Source organism: Ranitomeya variabilis, chromosome 4 (assembly GCF_051348905.1).
Source record: "Ranitomeya variabilis isolate aRanVar5 chromosome 4, aRanVar5.hap1, whole genome shotgun sequence".
NCBI lineage: Eukaryota > Metazoa > Chordata > Amphibia > Anura > Dendrobatidae > Ranitomeya > Ranitomeya variabilis.
This window is the reverse complement of record NC_135235.1, coordinates 25474732-25496533: the sequence shown is the minus strand read 5'-3', so window position 1 is coordinate 25496533 and position 21802 is coordinate 25474732. Positions and strand designations below refer to the sequence as shown.

The following is a 21802-nucleotide window of genomic DNA, read 5'->3' as shown; positions in this document are numbered from 1 at the left end:
GCAGACTCATAATCCAGTCCTGGATTGGAAAGCTATGTCGGTGTCAAGTTGGGGTTGTCAGGGAATTCATGGCGACGCTCCTGTGGTGTCAATTGCTTCATCCACTCCTTCTGAGGTCCCTGCGTTTTTGTCGGATTACCAGGATGTATTTGATGAGCCCAAACTCAGTTCTCTACCTCCTCATAGGGATTGTGATTGTGCTATAAATTTGATTCCTGGTAGTAAGTTTCCTAAGGGACGACTTTTCAATTTGTCAGTGCCGGAGCATGCTGCTATGCGGAGTTATATAAAGGAGTCTTTGGAGAAAGGACTTATTCGCCCCTCCTCCTCCCCTCTTGGTGCGGGGTTCTTTTTTGTGGCTAAGAAGGATGGTTCCCTGAGACCTTGTATTGATTATCGCCTTCTAAACAAAATCACGGTCACATTTCAGTATCCTTTGCCATTGTTATCTGATCTGTTTGCTCGCATTGGGGGGTCTAGTTGGTTCACCAAGATAGATCTTCGTGGTGCGTATAACCTTGTGCGTATTAAGCAGGGTGATGAATGGAAAACTGCATTTAATACGCCCGAAGGCCATTTTGAGTACTTGGTGATGCCTTTTGGACTTTCTAACGCTCCTTCTGTCTTTCAGTCCTTTATGCACGACATCTTCCGTGAATATCTGGATAAATTTATGATTGTGTATCTGGATGATATTCTGGTTTTTTGGGATGATTGGGAGTCCCATGTTAAGCAGGTCAGGATGGTGTTTCAGGTCCTGCGTGCCAATGCTTTATTTGTGAAGGGCTCAAAATGTCTTTTTGGAGTCCAGAAGGTTTCTTTTTTGGGTTTCATTTTTTCTCCTTCTGCTATTGAGATGGACCCAGTCAAGGTTCAGGCTATTCATGACTGGACTCAGCCTACATCTGTTAAGAGTCTTCAGAAGTTCTTGGGTTTTGCTAATTTTTACCGTCGCTTCATCGCTAATTTTTCTGGTGTTGTTAAGCCATTGACGGATTTGACCAAGAAGGGCTCTGATGTGACTAATTGGTCTCCTGCGGCTGTGGAGGCCTTTCGGGAGCTGAAGCGCCGGTTTTCTTCGCCTCCGGTCTTATGTCAGCCAGACGTCTCCCTTCCTTTCCAGGTCGAGGTTGATGCTTCTGAGATTGGAGCGGGGGCTGTTTTGTCGCAGAGAAGCTCTGATGGCTCTGTGATGAAGCCATGTGCTTTCTTTTCAAGAAAGTTTTCGCCTGCCGAGCGGAATTATGATGTTGGTAATCGGGAGATGTTGGCTATGAAGTGGGCATTTGAGGAGTGGCGACATTGGCTCGAGGGAGCTAAGCATCGTGTGGTGGTCTTGACTGATCACAAGAATTTGATTTATCTCGAGTCGGCCAAGCGGCTGAATCCTAGACAGGCTCGTTGGTCGTTGTTTTTCTCTCATTTTGATTTCGTGGTCTCATACCTGCCTGGTTCGAAGAATGTGAAGGCTGATGCTCTTTCTAGGAGTTTTGTGCCTGACTCTCCTGGTGATTCAGAGCCAGCTGGTATCCTCAGAGAAGGGGTGATTTTGTCTGCCATCTCCCCAGATTTGCGATGAGTGCTGCAGGAGTTTCAGGCAGATAGACCTGACCGTTGTCCACCGGAGAGACTGTTTGTCCCGGATAGATGGACCAGCAGAGTTATTTCCGAGGTTCATTCTTCGGTGTTGGCAGGCCATCCTGGGATTTTTGGTACCAGAGATTTGGTGGCTAGGTCCTTCTGGTGGCCTTCCTTGTCGCGGGATGTGCGTTCCTTTGTGCAGTCTTGTGGAATTTGTGCTCGGGCTAAGCCTTGCTGTTCTCGTGCCAGTGGCTTGTTGTTACCTTTGCCTGTCCCGAAGAGGCCTTGGATGCACATTTCCATGGATTTTATTTCAGATCTCCCTGTCTCTCAGAGAATGTCTGTCATTTGGGTGGTGTGTGATCGTTTTTCTAAGATGGTCCATTTGGTGCCCTTGCCTAAGTTGCCTTCCTCCTCCGAGTTGGTTCCTCTGTTTTTTCAAAATGTGGTTCGTTTGCACGGGATCCCTGAAAATATTGTTTCCGACAGAGGATCCCAGTTTGTGTCTAGATTTTGGCGGACCTTTTGTGCTAAGATGGGCATTAATTTGTCTTTTTCGTCGGCCTTCCATCCTCAGACGAATGGCCAAACCGAGCGCACTAATCAGACTTTGGAAACCTATTTAAAATGTTTTGTTTCTGCTGATCAGGACGACTGGGTGACTTTTTTGCCATTGGCCGAGTTTGCCCTTAATAATCGGGCTAGTTCTGCTACTTTGGTTTCGCCTTTTTTTTGTAATTCAGGGTTTCATCCTCGTTTTTCCTCGGGTCAGGTGGAGCCTTCTGACTGTCCTGGAGTGGATGTTGTGGTGGATAGGTTGCATCAGATTTGGAATCATGTGGTGGACAATTTGAAGCTGTCACAAGAGAAGGCTCAGCGCTTTGCCAACCGCCGTCGCTGTGTGGGTCCCCGACTTCGCGTTGGGGACTTGGTGTGGTTGTCTTCTCGCTTTGTTCCTATGAAGGTCTCCTCTCCTAAGTTTAAGCCTCGGTTTATCGGTCCTTATAAGATTTTGGAAGTCCTTAACCCTGTGTCATTTCGTTTGGACCTCCCGGCATCGTTTCCTATTCATAATGTGTTCCATCGGTCGTTGTTGCGGAGGTATGTGGTGCCTGTGGTTCCTTCGGTTGAGCCTCCTGCCCCTGTGCTGGTTGAGGGAGAATTGGAATACGTGGTGGAGAAGATCTTGGATTCTCGTATTTCTAGACGGAGGCTTCAGTATTTGGTTAAGTGGAAAGGCTATGGTCAGGAGGATAATTCCTGGGTTGTCGCCTCTGATGTTCATGCGACCGATTTGGTTCGTGCCTTCCATGTGGCTCACCCTGATTGCTCTGGGCGTTTTGATGAGGGTTCGGTGACCCCTCCTCAAGGGGGGGGTACTGTTGTGAACTCCGTTTTCAGGCTCCCTCTTGTGGTCACAGATGGTATTGTGTGACTTTGGTTTTTTGGCTCCCCCTGGTGGTTTGGTTTATTATCCTGCGGGTCTGGCTGGATCAGCTGCCTCGTTATTCACCAGGGAGGTTCCTATTTAGCTCTGCTTCACTTCCACTTGTTGCCGGCTGTCAATGTATTCAGTGCTATTCTGATTACTCCTGATTATCTCATTTTCTGCCTCTTCAGGATAAGCTAAGTTCTGTTTGAATATTTTTTGCTCATCTGCCTGCAATATGATTTCTGTGTAAGATGAGTCTAGTCCAGCTTGCTAATATGTGATTTCTTGTTGCTGGTAAGCTCTGGGGTACGGAGTTGCTTCCCCCGCACCGTTAGTTGGTGCGGGGGCTCGAGCAATCTCTGCGTGGATATTTTGAATAGGGTTTTTTATTGACCGCACAGTTTCCTTCCTATTTTCTGCTATCTAGTATTAGCGGGCCTCATTTGCTAAATCTGATTTCATCTCTGTGTTTGTGCTTTCCCCTTAACTCACCGTTAATATTTGTGGGGGGCTATTCTATATCTTTGGGGTCATTCCACTGAGGCAAGAGAGGACTTTCTTTCCCTCCAGGAATAGTCAGTTTCTCAGGCCGTGAAGAGACGTCTAGGATTTTCAGGTAACGTTCCACGGCTACTTATAGTTGTTTGCGGATAGGATCAGGTTGCGGTCAATCTAGTTACCACCTCCCCAGAGCTAGTCGTCTGTTCAGTTACTTAGCTAGTCCGTCCTGCGATCCTTGCCACTAGGATCATAACAGATCTGTACTGGGAGCAGTGGGAATCACAAGGATCTGTACTGAGAGCAGAGGAAGCCACGAGGATCTGTACTGGGAGGTGTGGGAATTCCAAGGATCTGGACTGGGAGCAATGGGGGACCACAAGGATCTGTACTGGGAGCAGTGGGAATTACAAGTATTTGGATTGGGAGCAGTGGGGGACCACAATGATCTGTACTGGGAGCAGTGGGAATCACAAGGATCTAATGGGAGCAGAGGGAGCCACAAGGATCTGTACTGGGAGCAGTGGGAATCATACGGATCAGTACTGAAAGCAGTGAGGATCACAAGGATCTGTACTGGGAGCTGTGGGAATTACAAGGATCTGGACTGGGAGCTGTGGGGGACCACAATGATCTGTACTGGGAGCAGTGGAAATCACAAGGATCTGTACTGGGAGCAGGGGGAGCCACAAGGATCTGTACTGGGAGCAGTGGGAATCATATGGATCAGTGCTGAAAGCAGTGAGGATCACAAGGATCTGTACTGGGAGCAGTGGGGACCGCAAGGATCTGCGTGGGGAGCAGTGGGAACTATAAGCATCTGTACTGGGAGCAGTTGGGACCACACAGATCTATATGGTGAGCAGTAGGGACCACACAAATCTGTACTGGGAGTAGTGTGGACAACAATGATCAGTACTGAGAGTAGTGGGACTCACAAGGATCTATACTGGGAGCAGTGGAGACCAAAAGAATAAGTACTGGGGGTAGGGGGGATCACAAGGATCTATACTGGGAGCAGTGGGTACCACAAGTATCAGTACTGGGAGCAGTAAGAACAGGGCCAGTTCCAGGTATTGTGGACCGTGGGCCAAAGAGTCTCAGTGGGCCCCTTTAACACATAACATGATTCATGCACAGATAAGAAATATAGGTATAGTACAATGCCAAAGATTTCACTTACCGTACTTCTTTCATTACATAAGTGATATAAATTGTAAATTCTACAATAGCTCAGAAATCCTTGCAGCGCACCACATAGCCTTCCATACAGTATTATGGGCACCACATAGCCTTCCATACAGTATTATGGGCACCACATAGCCTTCCATACAGTATTATGGGCACCACATAGCCTTCCATACAGTATTATGGGCACCACATAGTCTTCCATACAGTATTATGGGCACCACATAGCCTTCCATACAGTATTATGGGCACCACATAGTCTTCCATACAGTATTATGGGCACCACATAGCCTTCCATACAGTATTATGGGTTCCACATAGTCTTCCATACAGTATTATGGGCACCACATAGCCTTCCATACAGTATTATGGGCACCACATAGTCTTCCATACAGTATTATGGGCACCACATAGCCTTCCATACAGTATTATGGGCACCACATAGTCCGTACAGTATTATGGGCACCACATAGCCTTCCATACAGTATTATGGGCACCACATAGTCTTCCATACAGTATTATGGGCACCACATAGCCTTCCATGCAGTATTATGGGCACCACATAGTCTTCCATACAGTATTATGGGCACCACATAGCCTTCCATACAGTATTATGGGTTCCACATAGTCTTCCATACAGTATTATGGGCACCACATAGCCTTCCATACAGTATTATGGGCACCACATAGTCTTCCATACAGTATTATGGGCACCACATAGTCTTCCATACAGTATTATGGGCACCACATAGCCTTCCATACAGTATTATGGGCACCACATAGTCTTCCATACAGTATTATGGGCACCACATAGTCTTCCATGCAGTATTATGGGCACCACATAGTCTTCCATACAGTATTATGGGCACCACATAGTCTTCCATGCAGTATTATGGGCACCACATAGCCTTCCATACAGTATTATGGGCACCACATAGTCTTCCATACAGTATTATGGGCACCACATAGCCTTCCATACAGTATTATGGGCACCACATAGTCCTCTATACACTATTGTGGGTCCCATATATTGCTCCATACACTATTATGGGCCCCATATACAGTATTGCTCAATATGGTATAATGAACCCCATATAATGCTCCATACAGTATAATGACCCCATATATTGATCCCTACAGAATAAAGGCCCCATATAGTGCTCCATACATAAAAGAAAAAAAATCAAATACTCACCTCTCCTCATTCTTCGCAGGTCCAGTCTTCCCAGTGTCTTCTGACACTCTGCACTGCTCGGCAGAGGGCACATGGTAGTGACATAATCGCGCCCTATGCACGATGACGTCACAGTGAGTCTGAAGATACTGGAGCTACTTGTATTTGTGGAGGGCCAGTGCCAGGGCTGGCCCATGCTCCCCTGACTCACGGGCCTCATAGTGTGCCACATAGTGACTGCAGACTTTTCATTTTAGCCCGGATAGTATAGTCCTCTATACAGTATTATGGGCACCATGTAGTCTTCCATACAGTATTATGGACACCACATAGTCCTCCATACAGTATTATGTACACCACATAGTCCTCCATACAGTATTATGGGCACCACATAGACCTCCATACAGCATTATGTACACCGCATAGTCCTCAATACAGTATTATGGGCACCACATAGTCCTCTATACAGTATTACGGACACCACAAAATCCTCCATACAGTGTAATGGGCACCACAGAGTCCTCCAATCAGTATTATGGGCCCATATATTGCTCCATGCGCTATTATGTGCCCCATATATTGTTCCATACAGTATAATGGACTCCATGTAATGCTCCATACAGTATATCGGCCCCATATAATGCTCCATAAAGAATAATGGGCCCCATATAATGCTCCATACAGAATAATGGGCCCCATATAATGCTCCTTACAGTTTATTGGGCCCCATATATTGCTTCATACAGTATAATGGGCCCCATATATTGCACCATATAGTTTTAATGACCCCATATAATGCTACATACAGTATAATGGGACCCATATAATGCTCCATATAGTATAATGGCCCCAAATAATGCTTCAAATACTATATAATGGCCCCATATATTGCTTCATACAGCATATAATGGCCCCATATAATGTTCTATACAATATATAATGGCCCCATATAATGTTTTATACAGTATAATGGCCCCATATAGTGCTCCATACATTAAAAAAAAAAAAATCAAATACTCACCTCTCCTTGTTCCCCGCAGCTCCAGTCTCCTCTGTGTATTCTGGCACTCTGCACTGCTCGGCAGAGGGTGTGCTGTAGTGGTGTAATCGCGCCCTCTACCCTGAGACGCCACAGAGAGTCAGAAGACGCTGAAGATACCGAAGATGCAGGGAATGCAGCACTGGCACCGGACTCCCCCGATTCATGGGCCCCATAGCATGCTGGTGTCCCCGATGGCAAGTGGGACACCCTGTTTGTCCGGTGCCCTGGAACTTACCCAGGTACGCCGGGTGGTGAAGCCAGACCTGAGTACGGACCACAATGATCAGTACTAGGAGCAGTGAGGACCATAAGGATCTGTACTGGGAGTAGTGGGGACCAAAAGGTTCAGTACTGGGAGTAGTGGGGACCAAAAGGTTCAGTACTGATAACCACATGGATGGGATTGGTGGTAAAGTCTTTGCTGATAACACAAACTATGTAAGATAGCAAAAACTGAGCATGACCGTATCATATTACAGAACAATCTGGATAAGTTGTCCGCATGGGTGAAAACGCATCAAGTGTAATACTGATAAATGTAGAATAAACAACAACTATCATGTAATCCACTATGGGTATATAGTCCTAGTGAGTATTCACCGGAAGAGATTTACAGCAACAAAAAGAGTGAATGGACACTTTTAGTTTATTTTTTATTGATACCAAAATGTAAAAACAACTGGATATTATTAGGAATATAAAATTACCTATAAAGGGGAATATGATCCACACAAGAAAAGTCACGAGGAAAAGAAAAATGGGTCCAGTAATAAAATGGAGTAAATCACAAACATCAAGATGAGTAAGGAATACCTGGGTGACCCTTGTGCATAAATAATAGATGTTACATAATAATAGAATACATCCGCATGGATTATATATAAGGACACCAAACAGGATTTCTAAACACACATGAATAAATAAATAAATATAATTTACCACATATATATATATATAAATAACCAGTAGCTCCAACGTACGTTTTGCCAGATGGCTTTCTCAAGGAATATCGGATGATGTGACGGTGCTGGCGATATGACAGGAAAACGACTGGCACATCCAAACTAGTGTGAATAGGCGCCTACCAGGAGCAGCTACCTCCACATACAATATACAAAGAAAGGTTGCACTCTATTGTGCCAAAGCATGGCGAATATGAAATACATGAAATATGAATAGCAAGGTGGCCTCAATAATCTGATGGGTCCTGACCTCCCTGTCCAAGTGTGAACACTTACCTAAGGCTAATGTCTGTATGCTTGGGGAATGTGGACACCGCTCTCAGTAAAGCCTACAGTTATGGGTTGGCCGGAACCACATTTGGACACAGAGGTCAGGGACCCATCAGATTAATGAGGCCACCTTGGCGGTGCTGGTGACATGCTGGTGACGTGGCGGTGCTGGTGACATGCTGGTGACGTGCTGGTGACGTGGTGGTGCTGGTGACATGCTGGTGACGTGCTGGTGACGTGGTGGTACTGGTGACATGCTGGTGACTTGCTGGTGACGTGGTGGTACTGGTGACATGCTGGTGACGTGGCAGTGCTGGTGACATGCTGGTGACGTGGCGGTGCTGGTGACATGCTGGTGACATGCTGGTGACGTGGTGGTACTGGTGATGTGGCGGTGCTGGTGACATGCTGGTGACGTGTCGGTGCTGGTGACATGCTGGTGACGTGGTGGTACTGGTGACATGCTGGTGACGTGGCGGTGCTGGTGACATGCTGGTGACGTGACGGTGCTGGTGACGTGGCGGTGCTGGTGACATGCTGGTGACATGCTGGTGACGTGGCGGTGCTGGTGACATGCTGGTGACGTGTCGGTGCTGGTGACATGCTGGTGACGTGGCGGTGCTGGTGACATGCTGGTGACATGCTGGTGACGTGGTGGTGCTGGTGACGTGGCGGTGCTGGTGACATGCTGGTGACGTGGCGGTGCTGGTGACATGCTGGTGACGTGGCGGTGCTGGTGACGTGGCGGTGCTGGTGACATGCTGGTGACATGCTGGTGACGTGGTGGTGCTGGTGACGTGGCGGTGCTGGTGACATGCTGGTGACGTGGCGGTGCTGGTGACATGCTGGTGACGTGGCGGTGCTGGTGACATGCTGGTGACGTGGCGATGCTGGTGACATGCTGGTGACGTGGCGGTGCTGGTGACGTGGCGGTGCTGGTGACATGCTGGTGACATGCTGGTGACGTGGTGGTGCTGGTGACGTGGCGGTGCTGGTGACATGCTGGTGACGTGGCGGTGCTAGTGACATGCTGGTGACGTGGCGGTGCTGGTGACGTGGCGGTGCTGGTGACATGCTGGTGACATGCTGGTTACGTGGTGGTGCTGGTGACGTGGCGGTGCTGGTGACATGCTGGTGACGTGGCGGTGCTGGTGACATGCTGGTGACGTGGTGGTGCTGGTGACGTGGCGGTGCTGGTGACATGCTGGTGACGTGGCGGTGCTGGTGACATGCTGGTGACGTGGCGGTGCTGGTGACATGCTGGTGACGTGGCGGTGCTGGTGACATGCTGGTGACATGCTGGTGACGTGGTGGTGCTGGTGACGTGGCGGTGCTGGTGACATGCTGGTGACGTGGCGGTGCTGGTGACATGCTGGTGACGTGGCGGTGCTGGTGACATGCTGGTGACGTGCTGGTACTGGTGACATGCTGGTGACGTGGCGGTGCTGGTGACGTGGTGGTGACATGCTGGTGACATGCTGGTGACGTGGCGGTGCTGGTGACATGCTGGTGACATGCTGGTGACGTGGCGGTGCTGGTGACGTGGCGGTGCTGGTGACGTGGTGGTGACATGCTGGTGACGTGGCGGTGCTGGTGACATGCTGGTGACGTGCTGGTGCTGGTGACATGCTGGTGACGTGGCGGTGCTGGTGACGTGGTGGTGACATGCTGGTGACGTGGCGGTGCTGGTGACATGCTGGTGACGTGGCGGTGCTGGTGACATGCTGGTGACGTGCTGGTGCTGGTGACATGCTGGTGACGTGGCGGTGCTGGTGACGTGGTGGTGACATGCTGGTGACATGCTGGTGACGTGGCGGTGCTGGTGACGTGGTGGTGACATGCTGGTGACATGCTGGTGACGTGGCGGTGCTGGTGACGTGGTGGTGACATGCTGGTGACATGCTGGTGACGTGGCGGTGCTGGTGACGTGGTGGTGACATGCTGGTGACATGCTGGTGACGTGGCGGTGCTGGTGACATGCTGGTGACATGCTGGTGACGTGCTGGTACTGGTGACATGCTGGTGACGTGGCGGTGCTGGTGACATGCTGGTGACATGCTGGTGACGTGCTGGTACTGGTGACATGCTGGTGACGTGGCGGTGCTGGTGACATGCTGGTGACATGCTGGTGACGTGCTGGTACTGGTGACATGCTGGTGACGTGGCGGTGCTGGTGACATGCTGGTGACGTGGCGGTGCTGGTGACGTGGTGGTGACGTGGCGGTGCTGGTGACATGCTGGTGATGTGGTGGTGACATGCTGGTGACGTGGCGGTGCTGGTGACGTGGCGGTGCTGGTGACATGCTGGTGACATGCTGTGTCATTCATGTGCCGGGACTTGTCCTATTCTTACAGCGCAGGTTGGTGACGCCAGACCCCATATTTATTGACTGTTGCGGAGAGACTTTGTTGTTATTCCCCAATCTGCTGCAACTACAACTCCCATCCTGCCCTGACCGTCAGTTGTACCAGTCTTGTTTATGCACCAGCACAGACTGTGAGTAGAATGGGCGCACTAGTACAGGCATGCTGGGAGTCGTAGTGCCCCAGCCGCAGGGAGAGGAGCCGCGCTCTGCACTGACTGCCTCTGAGTGACTGACTCCGCACAGCAGCCGCCCCGGGAGGACGAGTCTCACGAGGACAGGCCCCGCCCTTCTGCCTCAGGAATCCGCGCACCCGTCTCCTAGCAACAGAACCCAGAACATGGAAGACACGCCTCCTTTCTCTGCTGGCAGAAGGGAACACCCACAACTCTGCTCAACCAATGAGCGCTCGTGAATCTGCATATCGCTCAGGGATTATCCTGCTGCAGCTGTACAGATAACAGCTGACATGTACGGCTCTGTCCCCGGTAATATGGCGGCCGGGCTCAGCGAAGACTAATGAGGCGGCAGGATGTGCAGTCACGTGCGGGTGCGGAGTCGCCATTACTTGCTTAGATTGTGTGGAGAACTGGGCCCCGACCAGCTGATCTTTCTGCAGGTTTTATAGCTCTTTTGCTATTTGTCTAGAAGGTTCCTGGAAACAGGAGCCGCCCTCTGGTGGTGAAAAGCAGAACGGGGTCTTAGCTTTAGCTGCAGGGTAATGTCACGTGACGCTATCCGTGTAATTCTACCTCCGGACGGCAGATGGCGCTCTCCTCCTATGTCCTCTCTCAGGAGTGATACTATTTGGAATCAGAGGGCGGGCTCACACTGTGACCATGTAGTTTCACCTCCTGGTAGCAGAGGGCGCTCTCTCACTGTTCTGTGTAGTTCCACCTCCAGTCAGCAGAGGGGGGTTTCGGGCACGTCGCAATCGGTCAGACTCAGTTATGACATTATGAAACTGTAGTTCTACCTTCCGCCGCCAGAGGGCGATGTATACCTTTGTTCCGACACTAACCTTAGTAGTTCTCCCTCCGGCCAGCAGAGGGCGCTCTCACGCTACGTCTCTCTTCGTTCTGACACTATCCTGAGTAGTTCTCCCTCCCGCCAGCAGAGGGCGCTGTGACGCTACGGCTCTCGTTCTGACACTATGCTGAGTAGTTCTCCCTCCGGCCAGCAGAGGGCGCTCTCACGCTACGTCTCTCTTCGTTCTGACACTATGCTGAGTAGTTCTCCCTCCCGCCAGCAGAGGGCGCTGTGACGCTACGGCTCTCGTTCTGACACTATGCTGAGTAGTTCTCCCTCCCGTCAGCAGAGGGCGCTCTCACGCTACGTCTCTCTTCGTTCTGACACTATCCTGAGTAATTCTCCCTCCCGTCAGCAGAGGGCGCTGTGACGCTACGGCTCGTCCGGTTCTGACACCACTGAGCTGAGGGCCGCTCCGGGTGTTCACACTACAGGCAGCCGGGGAATATTAGAAGCTGGAGCGCTCATCAGACATCCATAGCAGCGGCTGCAGTCCCCAGGGGAGCGCCATGTCCAGTCTGCAGCGACCGGCTCCGCCCGCACAGAATGTCACCCTCAGCCTGGAGCAGGTGAAAGGTGAGTGAGGAGGCATGTCGCCGTGTGTGAGGAGGCATATCGACGTGTGTGTGGCGGGGCATGTCGCCGTGTGTGATGGGGCATATCGCCGTGTGTGATGGGGCATATCGCCGTGTGTGATGGGGCATATCGCCGTGTGTGATGGGGCATATCGCCGTGTGTGTGGCGGGGCATGTCGCCGTGTGTGATGGGGCATATCGCCGTGTGTGATGGGGCACGTCGCCGTGTGTGAGGGGGCACGTCGCCGTGTGTGAGGGGGCACGTCGCCGTGTGTGAGGGGGCACGTCGCCGTGTGTGAGGGGGCACGTCGCCGTGTGTGAGGGGGCACGTCGCCGTGTGTGAGGGGGCACGTCGCCGTGCGTGAGGGGGCACGTCGCCGTGCGTGAGGGGGCACGTCGCCGTGCGTGAGTGGGCACGTCGCCGTGCGTGAGGGGGCACGTCGCCGTGCGTGAGGGGGCACGTCGCCGTGCGTGAGGGGGCACGTCGCCGTGCGTGAGGGGGCACGTCGCCGTGCGTGAGGGGGGCACGTCGCCGTGCGTGAGGGGAGCACGTCGCCGTGCGTGAGGGGGGCACGTCGCCGTGCGTGAGGGGGGCACGTCGCCGTGCGTGAGGGGGGCACGTCGCCGTGCGTGAGGGGGGCACGTCGCCGTGCGTGAGGGGGGCACGTCGCCGTGCGTGAGGGGGGCACGTCGCCGTGCGTGAGGGGGGCACGTCGCCGTGCGTGAGGGGGGCACGTCGCCGTGCGTGAGGGGGGCACGTCGCCGTGCGTGGCGGAGCACGTCGCCGTGGGTCAGCTGTCAGTCCGCCACTAGCTGTCTCACTCCATAGCAAGTGCAGCATTTAAAGGGATTGTCCATTTAGGGGGATATTTTTTCTTCCTTACTTGTATTTTGGGCTAAAAATCACTTTTACAATTTGCTTTCGTTAGATTTTGCAGCGTCTGGCTTTTCCAGGCTTTACGTTTCTTGCACTTTCATAATTGATGCGGTCGGTGACCATAAATGAGCGGAGAGAAGCCAAGAAAGGGGCAGATAAGAAGCCTACGTCCCCTGTGTGCCGGCCGGCTGCGCTCGCTGACAGACCCTCAGTTGTCTCATTCTGCAGATGATGAAGGCAAATGGTGGACATTTTTTTTTTTATTAAACTAAATTCAATAATTATTTTTATCCCTAAATGTATAAAATAAATAAAAATGTATCCAACGCCGGACAATCCCTTTAAGCAGCGGGATGAAGGCGACGGTCACTATATTTTTAAAACTTGTCTCACTTCATTATCTGAAAAATTAAAGGCAAAGTGGTGAAAAAGCCGCGTGTCTCCCCCCCCCCCCCCCCATAGAAGAAAGTCCAGTCCATTAACCATGTGAGCGCTGCTCTCTCTTGCAGAGGCGTTGGGGGAGGTGCTGGACGCTCTGCAGTCTCCCACCGGCAGCGCTCGCCTGGAGGAAGCCAGAGAGAATTCTGGGAACGACCTGGGGAAAGTGCTGCAGCTTCTGCTCCCTGCAGCGGTTCAGATCCAGCAAGAGGTTCTGCAGAACTACGGATTCAGCCCGGACGGGGAGGGTACGTTGCTGCTCGGGGGCCGAGAAATAGAACATTAAAGGGACGAGATAGCGATGACCTGTTCTCAGGGTCGGTATTGGATTAGTGGGGGTCCGACACTCTGCAGGGGCCGGATATTGGATGGAGCTGGACTAGAACAGCGCCGTACACTATGTAGTGGCTGTTTCCTGGTACTGCAGCTCATCTCCTATAAAGATGAATTATTATTTATATAGCACCATTGATTCCATGGTGCTGTACATGAGAAGGGGTTACATACAAATTACAGATATCACTTACAGTTAACAAACTAACAATGACAGACTGATACAGAGGGGCGAGGACCCTGCCCTTGGGGGCTTAAGGCCCCGTCACACATAGCGAGATCGCTAGCGAGATCGCTGCTGAGTCACTAGTTTTGTGACGCAACAGCGACCTCAGTAGCGATCTCGCTATGTGTGACACGTACCAGCGATCAGGCCCCTGCTGTGAGATCGCTGGTCGTGTCGGAATGGCCTGGACCTTTTTTTGGTCGTTGAGGTCCCGCTGACATCGCTGAATCGGTGTGTGTGACACCGATCCAGCGATGTCTTCACTGGTAACCAGGGTAAACATCGGGTTACTAAGCGCAGGGCCGCACTTAGTAACCCGATGTTTACCCTGGTTACCAGCGTAAATGTAAAAAAAAACAAACAGTACATACTCACCATCTGATGTCCGTCAGGTCCCTTGCCGTCTGCTTCCTGCTCTGACTGACTGCCGGAAAGTGAGAGCAGATCACAGCAGTGACGTCACCGCTGCGCTCTGCTCTCAGCTCTCACTGTACGGCGGCTCAGTCAGAGCAGGAAGCAGACGGCAAGGGACCTGACGGACACCGAAAGGCGAGTATGTACGGTTTGTTTTTTTTGGTAACCAGGGTAAACATCGGGTTACTAAGCGCGGCCCTGCGCTTAGTAACCCGATGTTTACCCTGGTTACCCGGGTGCTGCAGGGGGACTTCGGCATCGTTGAAGACAGTTTCAACGATGCCGAAGTCGTTCCCCTGATCGTTGGTCGCTGGAGAGAGCTGTCTGTGTGACAGCTCCCCAGCGACCACACAGCGACTTACCAACGATCACGGCCAGGTCGTATCGCTGGTCGTGATCGTTGGTAAATCGCTATGTGAGACGGGGCCTTTACATTCTACAGGATGGTGGGGATGGAGACAATAGGTTGGGGGTTGCAGCAGCTCCAGTGTTGGTGAGGCGGTAGCTCCAGTAGTGGTGAGGAGGCAGTGGGGTCAGTGCAGGCTGTAGGCTTTCCTGAAGAGGTGGGTTTTCAGATTCCGTCTGAAGGATCCGAATGTGGTTGATAGTCGGATGTGTTGGGGCAAAGAATTCCAGAGGATGGGGGATATTGTGGAGAAGTCTTGGAGGTGGTTGGGTGAGGAGCGGATAAGTGTGGAGGAGAGAAGGAGGTCATGGGAGGACCGGAGATTACGTGAGGGAAGATATCGGGAGATTAGTTCAGAGATATATGGAGGAGACAGGTTATGGATGGCTTTGTAGGTCAGTATTAGTAATTTGAACTGGATACGCTGAGGGAATGGGAGCCAGTGAAGAGATTTGCAGAGGGGGGAAGCGGAGGAGTAGCGAGGAGAGAGATGGATTAGTCGGGCTGCAGAGTTAAGGATGGACTGGAGAGGTGCAAGGGTGTTAGCAGGGAGGCCACAGAAAAGGGTGTTGCAGTAGTCGAGGCGGGAAATGATGAGGGCATGCACAAGCATTTTAGTAGATTGACAGTTGAGGAAAGGACGGATTCTGGAGATATTTTTGAGCTGGAGGCGACAGGCGGTGGAAAGAGCTTAGATGTGCAGTTTGAAGGACAGGGCAGAATCGAAGGTTACTCCGAGGCAGCGGACTTCCGGTACGGGGGAAAGCGTGATGTCGTTAATTGCGATAGATATGTCAGGTAAGGAAGATCTATGAGATGGAGGAAAGATGATTAGGTCAGATTTGTCCACATTGAGTTTGAGGAAGCGAGAGGAGAAGGAGGAGGATATGGCTGATAGACACTCCAGGATTCTGGACAGCAGAGCGGTGACATCTGGGCCAGAGAGGTAGATCTGAGTGTTAGAGGGTGCTGGGGTTTGTGGATAGAGAAGGAGAGTGAGGATTAGTGAAGCAAACACTGTAAGGGCATATGTAAACATGGTGAAGGAGTAAAGGCCCCGTCTCACATAGCGAGATCGCTAGCGAGATCGCTGCTGAGTCACTAGTTTTGTGACGCAACAGCGACCTCAGTAGCGATCTCGCTATGTGTGACACGTACCAGCGATCAGGCCCCTGCTGCGAGATCGCTGGTCGTGTCGGAATGGCCTGGACCTTTTTTTGGTCGTTGAGGTCCCGCTGACATCGCTGAATCGGTGTGTGTGACACCGATCCAGCGATGTCTTCACTGGTAACCAGGGTAAACATCGGGTTACTAAGCGCAGGGCCGCGCTTAGTAACCCGATGTTTACCCTGGTTACCAGCGTAAATGTAAAAAAAAAAAAACAGTACATACTCACCATCTGTTGCCCGTCAGGTCCCTTGCCGTCTGCTTCCTGCTCTGAGTGAGCCGCCGGAAAGTGAGAGCACAGCAGTGACGTCACCGCTGCACTCTGCTCTCACTGTACGGCGGCACACAGTCAGAGCAGGAAGCAGACGGCAAGGGACCTGACGGGCAACAGATGGTGAGTATGTAGTGTTTGGTTTTTTTTGGTAACCAGGGTAAACATCGGGTTACTAAGCGCGGCCCTGCGCTTAGTAACCCGATGTTTACCCTGGTTACCCGGGTGCTGCAGGGGGACTTCGGCATCGTTGAAGACAGTTTCAACGATGCCGAAGTCGTTCCCCTGATCGTTGGTCGCTGGAGAGAGCTGTCTGTGTGACAGCTCCACAGCGACCACACAGCGACGCTGCAGCGATCAGCATCGTTGTCTGTATCGCTGCAGCGTCGCTGTGTGAGACGGGGCCTTAAGATGGGTTAATAGAAAAGCTAGTTCCAAGTAATAGGAAGTGCTTACTCTGCAGACATACCCTGAAGAGACAGATACATAGTGTGGGGTCCTGACTCCTGCCGTTGAAATAACTGCGCTGCACAATACTTTAGCTGCCGGGAAACGTGTGCCTGACCCCACACGCGTGTCCCCCTTAGAATGCTACTAAATTTATAGGACTTAGGTACCGTTACACTAAACGATTTACCAACGATCACGACCAGCGATACGACCTGGCCGTGATCGTTGATAAGTCGTTGTGTGGTCGCTGGAGAGCTGTCACACAGACAGCTCTCCAGCGACCAACGATGCCGAAGTCCCCAGGTAACCAGGGTAAACATCGGGTTACTAAGCGCAGGGCCGCGCTTAGTAACCCGATGTTTACCCTGGTTACCATTGTAAATGTAAAAAAAACAAAAACACTACATACTCACCTTCTGATGTCTGTCACGTCCCTCGCCGGCGGCTTCCCGCACTGACTGTGTCAGTGCCGGCCGTAAAGCACAGCACAGCGGTGACGTCACCGCTGTGCTCTGCTTTTACTTTACGGCCGGCAGTCACAGTCAGTGCGGGAAGCTGACGGCGAGGGACGTGACAGCGGCCCTGCGCTTAGTAACCCGATGTTTACCCTGGTTACAAGCGAACACATCACTGGATCGGTGTCACACACACCGATCCAGCGATGACAGCGGGTGATCTAGCGACGAAATAAAGTTTCAAACGATCTGCTACGACGTACGATTCTCAGCAGGGTCCCTGATCGCTGCTGCGTGTCAGACACTGCGATATCGTATGGATATCGCTGGAACGTCACGGATCGTACCGTCGTAGCGACCAAAGTGCCACTGTGAGACGGTACCTTAAGTAGAGGATCAGGTGAGAGGGATTGTGGGAGCTGATTTGGGATAAATTAGCAATTGGCCAACACACCAGGGGAGGTTAGATGATCAAAGGCGCTGAGCCTGGCTACATCCATATGCTGTAACACCTTGTACCAGATAACATCTCCTGTGGCCCCAGCATAGATACACAGACGTGAGTACAATGCAACAAATGGATGTAGCAAACATTCAGCAGGCACCGTTATATACCATTAAAGGGAATGTTGCAGGATGACAGCGAGCAGATAGTGAATGTGATCTGAGCTGCAGTACCTACGTACAGCCACCACATCGTGTACGGCGCTGATCCTGACATCATAGCCCAGTGCAGGGACTCACTGCTGACTGAGCGGCATCTTCACTTTGGATCTTCCTTCTTTCAGGTGTCCTCCGTTTTGCTCGTCTGGTGAAATCCTTCGAGTCCCAGGATCCGGAGATCGCAGCCATGTCCAACAAGCTGAAATCCTTCTTCCTTCCACCCCTGCCTCTGCCGCCTCACGCCGGGCTGCCCATCCCGTCATCATAGGACCGTACACTCCTCCATGGTTGCGGCCTCATCACTACACACAGGACTCTGCCGCCACATCTCGCACTGCTGTTACATCGTCTGCTATTAAATGTATTGTTTTTTTACTAAGGTGTCTGTGCATCAGGTGGGAGGCAGGTGGTCTGTGGGGGTCTTCCGTACATCAGCACAGAAAAAGGGAACGCTGCAGGCGGGGTAATGTTAGAAGTAAGGAGCATTCAAGGGAACGTTCCACCTGAGAGCCGACTGCAGAAATAGAAGTGTATTGATCACCTATATCCATGCACAGAGCGCCGCCTCCTCCTCCCTTGTAGGAAGGTTCTTATTCTTCAGTGATAGTCTTCTGCGATGGACGGGAAGCTGCAGGGACTCTGATTGCAGAGGTACAATCGATTCCATTGTATTAGGAAGCTGCACACGATCACAGGCTGGAGCGCGACTCTCAAGCTTTACATGTAATGCCACCAATATCCTCTGGATGGCACTGCTCTATTAGGAAAACCCATTATACATTGTAAAAGGGAAGAAATGTCGCGCGTCGTTAGGTAACTTGTCATTACGCTCAGACTGCGCTGCGGACGGCCGCTCACTAGACGAGAAGACGCCTGTTTGACAGAATCACTATTAAATGCTGCTTAGAAATCAATGGCTTATAATAATGCAGTAGTGTTGTAAGTGTAATGGCTGATAGCAGAACGCACTAGATTTTATAAATCTCCACAGTTTTAGGATGTCTAAGCAAATTCCCAACAATCATATCCTTGTTTCTAAAGCTAAGAGTGACTGTACAATACAGCTGAGATGACGGCCATCGGCCGAATGTGTTTGCTGTGTCGATTAAAGAGGATATAAGCAGCTGCCAGGTGACGCTTATCTCTGGAGGAAACTAAGGATCGGACAAACAATAATCCTCAAGGTCACCATAGATATTAGACTAAAGTCGGTCAATATTGCCGGGTTCCGCTGACCGTCTAATGTGTATGGGGGTGCTGGCCAACTGATGGCCTGGAAAGATGTTGATCGGATATGTCCGATAGTGGGCTGCCGATCGCATCGTTCTCCCAAAGATAAGCTGTCGGTGGTCGTGTTAGCCGGTCTAAGGGAGAGTTGGCTACAATGGCTGTCAAACAAAGGATCGTTCATTGTTAGATGTTCCCTGGCTGCAGTTTGTTTAAAAAAAAATAAAATACAAAAAACACCTGCGCTTCACTTAACCTCCCCAGGTCCAGCGCTGAGTCTGCTAAAGTGCCCCATGTTTATATTTATTGTCACAATAACCGCACTGCAACCAACCTCACTGATTGTCTGCAGTGTTGTCGATATGACGGCAGCGCTGCAGACCATAACAGATCACGGGAGCAGCGGTGGAGACTCGATTCTTGTCCTGGTGAGGGTGAGTAAAGCACAGTTTGTTATTAAGCTGCACCTATGAATGTTTTTTTCTGAAAGGAGAAAGCCAGCCCCTTTAATGACGGGTTTACACTACACAATCGGCGGCGTTAAATAACTTCCAAATGGCGGTAGATTAATAGTTCGTTAATACAGGACCCACAGAACAGTAATAGATCCGTTTGCATATACTCTTGTTATTCTCGGCAGCATGTTTACACGAGACGCTGTGCTGCTGAGCATGATGACTTCTAAGTCAGCCTAAAAATAATTTAAGGCAATGAGTGTTTTTTTTTTTTTTTTCTTCATCGGGTGATCGGCTGCTTGTATCCATGAGTTACAACGCTTTCCTAATAATCGTACGGGGTAAATGCACCCGAAGCTGGCTTACAAATCATCGTTCTCTGCAGCACATAGTCACATGTACACGTGCTGCCTAGAATGCCAGTCTGCCCACCTATCATTCTGTGCACATCATAAGAGACGTCCGTCTGTCTAAACAGGCTACTAATCAACCCCCTGATCGGATGATTACCGTCAGGGGTCGTAGAGTGTGAACAAGCCTCAAAGTGAGGATTCTCCTCTGGTGCCAATAAATATCATCCACGAAGAGCCTTCACCATAGACCATCATAAAGGGTCTGCCAATGTGGGTCACGGTCCAGCAGAAGGAGGGGGTCGCCTTCTATAACCTCAGTAGAGACCTTGGTGCGTTGGCAGCTTGTCTGATTATTTGGATAAACACCGATGTGGAACAATTTCTGATCCGTGACAATTTTCATACTCTGGCGAGATAATCCTGACACACCCGACTGTACAAGAGACCATAACAGCTCCGTATTGGTACAACGCAGACCGGCCGGGGGCCATGTGCAAATGATTTAACTGCAAAAGTGCTGAACAGATTACACCAACAATGTGCCCGGTCTGTCATACTGTGGCTGAGAGGAAGATTCATTAACGAGAAACAAACGCTGTGTGTAGATCTACTGATTATGTATCCTAAAGGAGCTCACTGCGCAAAACTGATGGTGATGTTTAGTAACTACTATAATACTGCCCATTACATACAAGAATATAATTACTATAATACTGCCCCCTATGTACAAGAATATAACTACTATAATACTGCCCCTATGTACAAGAATATAACTACTGTAATACTGCTCCTATATGTACAAGAATATAACTACTATAATACTGCTCCTATGTACAAGAATATAACTACTATAATACTGCCCCTATGTACAAGAATATATCTACTATAATACTGCTCCTATTTACAAGAATATAACTACTATAATACTGCCCCTATGTACAAGAATATAACTACTATAATACTGCTCCTATGTGCAAGAATATAACTACTATAATACTGCCCCCTATGTACAAGAATATAACTATTATAATACTGCCCCTATGTACAAGAATATAACTATTATAATACTGCCCCTATGTACAAGAATATAACTACTATAATACTGCTCCTATGTACAAGAATATAACTACTATAATACTCCTATGTACAAGAATATAACTACTATAATACTGCCCCCTATGTACAAGAATATAACTATTATAATACTGCCCCTATGTACAAGAATATAACTACTATAATACTGCTCCTATGTACAAGAATATAACCACTATAATACTCCTATGTACAAGAATATAACTACTATAATACTGCCCCTATGTACAAGAATATAACTACTATAATACTGCTCCTATTTACAAGATTATAACTACTATAATACTGCTCCTATGTACAAGAATATAACTACTATAATACTGCCCACTATGTACAAGAATATAACTACTATAATATTGCTGCTATGTACAAGAATATAACTACTATAATACTGCCCCTATGTACAAGAATATAACTATTATAATACTGCCCACTATGTACAAGAATATAACTACTGTAATACTGCCCACTATGTAGAAGAATATAACTACTATAATACTGCTCCCTATGTACAAGAATATAACTACTGTAATACTGCTCCTATTTACAAGAATATAACTACTATAATACTGCCCCCTATGTACAAGAATATAACTACTATAATACTGCTCATATGTACACGAATATAACTACTATAATTCTCCCCTATGTACAATAATATAACTACTATAATACTGCCCACTATGTAGAACATAACTACTATAATACTGCCCCATGTACAAGAATATAACTACTATAATACTGCCCCCTATGTACATGAATATATCTACTATAATACTGCCTCTATGTGCAAGAATATAACTACTATAATACTGCCCCTATGTACAAGAATATAACTACTATAATACTGCCCCGTATGTA

General features: G+C 49.7%; 1 protein-coding gene and 1 non-coding gene across 3 annotated transcripts; both read left to right on the top strand.

Annotated features, from left to right (window-relative positions):
* The first annotated feature begins 10945 nt into the window (after window positions 1-10945).
* C4H12orf57 (chromosome 4 C12orf57 homolog) lies at window positions 10946-18189 on the top strand. Of its 2 annotated transcripts, none has more exons than XM_077258174.1 (4): window positions 10946-11129; window positions 11895-12115; window positions 13501-13677; window positions 17940-18189. In XM_077258174.1, the coding sequence occupies exons 2-4, from the start codon at window positions 12049-12051 to the stop codon at window positions 18080-18082; spliced, it is 387 nt and encodes a 128-aa protein (XP_077114289.1). In that variant the 5' UTR covers window positions 10946-11129; window positions 11895-12048; the 3' UTR covers window positions 18083-18189. The 2 variants fall into 2 exon arrangements, with proteins under 2 accessions (XP_077114289.1, XP_077114290.1); XM_077258175.1 differs by having other exon boundaries at window positions 11003-11060; window positions 11898-12115.
* LOC143770844 (U7 small nuclear RNA) lies at window positions 11128-11183 on the top strand. Its single transcript, XR_013214753.1, has one exon. It is a non-coding gene; the product is annotated as a U7 small nuclear RNA (small nuclear RNA).
* Window positions 18190-21802: the final 3613 nt, after the last annotated feature.

Excerpts from the sequence above, each read along its gene's own strand:
- C4H12orf57 (XM_077258174.1), top strand. The coding sequence starts at position 12,049 with ATGTCCAGTCTGCAGCGACCGGCTCCGCCCGCACAGAATGTCACCCTC. Across the intron at positions 12,116-13,500 it reads CAGCCTGGAGCAGGTGAAAG|AGGCGTTGGGGGAGGTGCTG; the intron begins GTGAGTGAGGAG and ends TCTCTCTTGCAG. Across the intron at positions 13,678-17,939 it reads ATTCAGCCCGGACGGGGAGG|GTGTCCTCCGTTTTGCTCGT; the intron begins GTACGTTGCTGC and ends TCCTTCTTTCAG.